The sequence below is a fragment of the Myxocyprinus asiaticus genome, chromosome 15 (assembly GCF_019703515.2).
Source record: "Myxocyprinus asiaticus isolate MX2 ecotype Aquarium Trade chromosome 15, UBuf_Myxa_2, whole genome shotgun sequence".
Lineage (NCBI taxonomy): Eukaryota > Metazoa > Chordata > Actinopteri > Cypriniformes > Catostomidae > Myxocyprinus > Myxocyprinus asiaticus.
In genome coordinates this window covers 18,928,060-18,934,387 of record NC_059358.1, presented here as the reverse complement: position 1 = coordinate 18,934,387, position 6,328 = coordinate 18,928,060, and the positions used below count along the sequence as shown (strand labels likewise).

General features: G+C 36.3%; 1 protein-coding gene across 1 annotated transcript; it reads left to right on the top strand.

Moving 5' to 3' along the window:
• The first annotated feature begins 2,165 nt into the window (after positions 1 to 2,165).
• scxb (scleraxis bHLH transcription factor b) lies at positions 2,166 to 5,175 on the top strand. Its single transcript, XM_051718622.1, has 2 exons — positions 2,166 to 2,729; positions 5,137 to 5,175. The coding sequence occupies exons 1-2, from the start codon at positions 2,166 to 2,168 to the stop codon at positions 5,173 to 5,175; spliced, it is 603 nt and encodes a 200-aa protein (XP_051574582.1).
• Positions 5,176 to 6,328: the final 1,153 nt, after the last annotated feature.

Here is a 6,328-nt window from a genome sequence, read left to right as displayed (position 1 = left end):
GTAATTTGTAACGTATTCTGTTAGATTACTCAAGGTCAGTAACGTATTCTAAACACTTTGGATTACTTCTTCAGCACTGGTAGATTTTTTTCACTTGTTTTTTTGTTACTCTGCCAGTACAGTAAGACAAAATACACATGTTAAAAATACATTCTCTGAAAAACCTAAATATCTTGTGCAGTGTTGTTTCTAAAACAAGATAAATCAAATTGATCTTGTTTTAAGGATTTTTAGATATTTTACACAGGAAAACAATACAAAAATGATCATCAAGAATACGATGTTTGCCTTAATATCAAAGGTCTTACTAGAAAAGAAGAAATTATGATCCAACGTGAATTTTCTTGATAAAAAAATAGGATAGTGCCAGGTAACATGAGCATGTAAAATGGCCAGAAATAGCATTTTAGCTTAGCGTAAAGCTGACAATTTACACAAGGTTTATTTCTGTTTCTTCCGCTCCAAATTTACTTGTAGTAAACTTACTTTACTACACATTTATGTATAAATGTTTTCCATCTGAAAGGACTAAACATTAAATGAAACAAATGACAATAAAATGCAAAGTAATCTCTTCAGTAATCAAAATACTTTTTGAATGTAACTGTATTCTAATTACCAAATATTTAAATTGTAATTGTAGTGGAATACAGTTACTTATATTTTGTATTTTAAATATGTAATCTCGTTACATGTATTCCGTTACTCCCCAATTCTGCCTACGGGTATGAGCCCTGAAGAGCACACGAGACAAGACATAAGCCAAAAGTGTCTTAAAAGCACCACAAAATGATGCAGTTGTTTCAGAAATTTTGATTTTCAGATTAAATTTGCTTTTTATGACACTGTTGGTTTTTGCTTAAAATGCCCTTTATGTTCTACAGAAAATAAAAAAAGTCTGTTTAAGTTTGGAAAGACATGAGAGTAAGTAAAGGATGGCAGAAATGTAATTTTTGGGTGAACATTCCCTTTAAGATAAGGAAAAGCCCATTTTTGGCAAAGCTTGACAAGAATAGCAAATGAAAATATCAGTGTGACTATCATAAAGATTTTCAAACATGTCCCAGAGTACATATATCATATTGTTTCGCCTCCAGACAACCATTATGACCTTCATATTGAGCTCCCCAGCTCAGGGCACTTCCTGTATATTCAGAACTAGGGCTGCTAGTGGCCAGTCTCCACACACAATATTATGAATGAATCAGAACAATGAAGAATTAATATTATGAATGTTGCATAATATCCTGTGATATTACCCCTTAGCCACTGCTCGATCATTTTTCAGGCCTCCCTTGAAATGTGGTGCCAAAGGCAAAATGATCTGGGCTAACTTCCACTGACTGAACACCACATTCAGATTTAGATTTGGATTGATTCATGATCATCTAGCTCTAGTGAGTTAGGTTTGTGACAGAAAGAGTGAGAGGATGTGGAATTTTTGAAACTTAATGGATTGACATTGAAATTGTTGTGTTAAATAAAAAAATCTAAACGCTCAATACATTGAAAGCAAAGAACCAATCTATCACACTGATTAATGTTTAGTGGATTTTTTTTTTTAAAGGGAGGTCAAAAAGAGAAAGGGAGGGAGAGAGAGAATGGTCCCCCCATTCCTCTCTCATTCCTCCCACTTACTCACTGGATTTCACATCTACGGTAGTTGTAGGGCAAGCAGACCCCAGCCACACCCCCTGACTATAAATCCAAGGCATAAGGAAATGCTCAGCCAAAATCACACGTGGAACTGTGAAGGATCTGGAGCTCACACACTCATTCACTCCCACACACAAATTTGAGAGCAAACATACTCTGGGAGGTTGTTTGGCACGCTGTTACCCTAAATAACAGGTGACAGTGAAGAGAAGAGTATTTTTTTATGAATGAGTCAGAACTCAGTCAAGCAATGCTGGATTGTTAGAGAGCGTGGCTGGATTCCTAAAGTAGGACTGTATTGGTTGAATGTGTGCAGGAGAACTTTATCACTTTGCATGTAGACTCAAGCAAGACACAATAGTGTGTCCACGTGCTTGGTATTCCATTAGAAAAAGGGACCAAGTTGATCCCTATGCTTTTATAGACTTGAACTTGAAAGATTTGGATTCCTGTGCTGTGAGGACCAAAAGCAGGGTCCAGGGATCTGTGTGGTGTTGAAGAAGGTGAGCATGTCTTTTGCTATGGTGCGACCAACTCCAGGTCACTTCCTGTGCTCTGAGATCAGCATGCTCTCCGAGGACGATGACAATGGCAGTGAGGGCTCTGGATCTGACGACAAATCCTTCCGCATGGCTGGCAACGGCTACAACACCTTTAAGTTGGGTGCTCGCAAAAAGAGGTACAGCTGCCGATCAGTAGCGATTCCCACAGATTTCCGTCCCCAGATTACTGAAGTGCGACAGCGGAACGCAGCAAACGCTCGAGAGCGGGATCGCACAAATAGCGTGAATACAGCTTTCACCGCTTTAAGGACACTGATACCTACTGAGCCAGCCGACCGGAAACTGTCCAAGATTGAAACGTTACGGCTGGCCTCCAGCTATATTTCTCACCTGGGGAACATTCTGCTGGTTGGAGAGGAGTGTGGAGACGGCCAGCCCTGTCTCAGGAGCTCTGGAGCCTTGTATCATCACCATCACAACCTCCAGAAGAGCACAACGCCTAGCCCAGACTCAGAGAATTCCCAGCCCAGACAAATCTGCACCTTCTGCCTCAGTAACCAGAGACGCCTGGTGAGTACCTCTCTTGAATGCAATTGTCAAAATTAATGACTGCTTAGTTAGGGACACATCTGACTGATATATTAATAGAACATTACAGGGTATTTTGTAATAAATTACATACACTGTAAAGGCGTTTGTCATTTTAATGGTAAAAGAGTATAAAAATGCTATGTAAACAAAAAAGGTAACTGGTAAATTGGTTACCATATATGAAATGATAGCCTATTTAACAAGACAATAAATGTAACTTTACAGTACTATATTGTAAAAATATATGTTTTCTACAAGACAAATTTATTAATTATCACCTAAAATTAATTTTAGGTGAAGTGTAAATATACAGGCACCAGCATGACATCTTGTAATGCCTAAAACATTTTCACTATATTTTTTATGGTAAAGTTTTGGCAACCACAGTGTTTTTTTTTTTTTTTTTTTTTTAAATTTCACTGATTTACAATGTAATATCATTTATGTTTATCTCTGTCTGTTCAATCAACAGTTTCTGTTGCTACATGTTATTACTTGTTTATTACAATGTTACTACAGTTAAAACACTGTTCTTAACTGACAGGTCAGAGCATTGTTATTCACTCATGTAATCCTGGCCTATCTTTGGTTGCACTTTATTTTACAGTATGTGTACTTTCAGTATACTTACAGTGTACTTACCCAAGAAAGTACTGAGTAATATTAGGTAAATACATGTACTTAATATGGGTTAAGTTTAGGGTTAGTACATAGTAATTACTGTAATTGTTGTAATTATTGTATAAAATAAGTAAATGTAGAACAGTACTGTTAAATAATATTATAGTGTCTGAAACAATGAAAGGTTCTGTGAGTGCAATTGACAGGAAAGCAGATATTTATGCCTAGCTTTTTGAGCTTACATTAGCATAATTTCTTGATGTCATCAGATCATAAATACAGATTATTCTGGCTCTGAAACTTGGCAAAAACCTAAATGCTTGGTTTGACTGCAACCACATAAATCAACATCTACCACATTCTAAATTGAAAGTGTTACATTAACTTACTATGATGTAAGTTATGCATACATAAGAGCAGTATGCATACATACAAAATTATTCTGAAATGTGCAAGAGTTTTTACAAAATGACATAAACACATTGTGCACAAGCTGTTATGTGTCTGCTGTGGGTGTGCAGTGCACTAGAAACATCTGGTCTATTCCCATGACAACCTGAACGTCTTCCTGTGCAGTTCACGTATGTCCTGAGTTCCACCAAAGCCTTCAACACCCTCATCATCATTACGGAGACTAATCCTGAACACACCCCTTAAACACCCGGGTTTAATGAAAACACTCGATTCATCCTTTCATCTAGAATTTCGTATGCTGTTGCAGAAATATTAGGGCTGTGTTTCATAGAGGATTATTTATTTATTAATCAACATTTCATCAGCTGTGACCAATTAATGAGAGCTGATGAATTCAAACTTGCAGTTTCAATGTTTAAAGCCAAACATTTAAAAGACTTTGTTTTATCATCTGAGAGCATTTATTTTTTTGTTATGCGCAAAATGTATGATTCATCAAAGGTCCTAAACAGCATAAATCTAAATGAGGACATCCCATAGATTTCTCTTGTCTTTATATAGTTAATAAGAATTACTATAGACTAACCCTAACCCCTTAAGAAAACGTTTTTTGCATTTTGAGAGCAACAACAACAAAACATTTTATTTATTAATAATTTGCCTACAAAAGGACGTCTCCAAATATTCTCAAAGGGAGGTTTTGACAGAAATTTTAAGCTAAATTTTATGAACAATTCTGTCCCTATACTATAGCTAAGTACTGTATGCACACACACACACACACACACACACACACACACACACACATGCACAAAAACATTGTACATAAACTGTATTATCACCAGAGTGCCATTATAATCCCTAAAAGTCAGTGTATGTATGCTGATATGGATTATTGAGTGAACAGATTTTATGAACCTAATGTAGCATCAGTCAATTACATATCACCAACATGCCACTGTAGTGGCACTGAGCCACACACACTCAGCAGTGTGTACTGATTAATATGTACCAGGTGGGTCACTCTGCACTCTGTGTGAGTGGAAAAAAATGAGGTGATCTGCACCCAAAGATGACGTTATAGTAAGACTCCTACAGTCCAAGGAGATCAGATTTCCTAAAAGAGCTCTATCTTTGAGATATTACTGATTACAGCTGAGACATCTTAATAAATCTGACCTGTTAATAATGACGGTCAGAGTTCAAATGCTCATCAGTGTCTTAATTTGTTTATAAATCTAATGAGATAATTGTTTTTATGTGTCTGTAAAATGATTGAATGTACATGATGTATAAAGACCTTTAACCTACAAACTAGTCATTCTCTGATCACTTTGTTGTTTTCTTTCAGAACAAAGACAGAGACAGAAAAACAGCATTAAGAAGTTAATGCTGAGGAAAAGAGGAGAGCATTCCCATCGCATCTTTCAGAAGAAGCACGTCTGACCAAATTGCACATTTAATATAAATTTGCTGTAAATAAGCTCTTGAATGTACTTCTACTTAATCCAGTTACAATGCTATAATCTTCCTGGTGGATTGCATCATTATGGATAGCTGAACTGCCTTTTTACACTTCCATATTTAGAAGCCAAGAACTACATGAATTTCATCATAACCTCTGTATTTTTATGCTTTATACAGAGCTGATAAACTTTTTTTTACAAAAGTGATAGGGGCAAAAGACTACACCTGGACTTGAAGATTTAAAAATAGCAGAAGACAAAGAAGAATGCAAGGAGGAACTTCTTGCAACAACTAAATTACACCTAACCAACATGGAACCAAATCACACCAACATTTTCCCTATGATATTGTGTATGCACTACATGAAAGTTTTTTTTCTATACAGTGGCCCCAAAAAGTATTTGGACACTTTTGGACCGTTAAGTTACACATAAAAGTGTCTGAATGTCATTGCATGAGCATTCGCAAAGGATGCTTCAGCTTTTCTCAGATCTCACATTTTTCTGAGCCAGGCTTTTGCAGTTTTTTAAGCAACTGATGTCAGACTGATTTTTAGTGGATGTGTGAAGTTACCCTCAAGTTCACACAGGTGTCCTAGCTGAGTAACTGAAAGGGGTCATGTCCTGAGGAATCAAATTTTCCTTGATATTTTGACATATAAGAGGTCATTATACTATAAAAACATAAGTTTCAGAACTCAAAACTTCCTCTTCAGTCCAAAAAGAGCATTTATTGTTTCCAATCTGCAAAAATGACTTGTTTTAAATTCAGCTATATTGTGATATCACAGTGCTGTGTCATTTGAATAGCTCCGCCTCCAAAACATACATAATCCTTGCAGCTGAGGTACTCCAGCACTGAAAGTGGTACTATTGTTACTGTTGTTTGCTTTTAACCAACAAAAATATTAAGATGTCAAGTAAGATCCCCAGATGCTGTTGTGTTCTTGGTTGTGGAAATATGCATCTCTGCATAGCCTTCTGAAGGATCCCAACCTTAGTAACGAGTGGCTTTATCTTAAAGAAATTCCTGAACAGATCAATATAGGAGTATAAGTTTACTTGGCATATTTCTCT

Excerpts from the sequence above, each read along its gene's own strand:
- scxb (XM_051718622.1), top strand. The coding sequence starts at position 2,166 with ATGTCTTTTGCTATGGTGCGACCAACTCCAGGTCACTTCCTGTGCTCT. Across the intron at positions 2,730-5,136 it reads TCAGTAACCAGAGACGCCTG|AACAAAGACAGAGACAGAAA; the intron begins GTGAGTACCTCT and ends GTTTTCTTTCAG.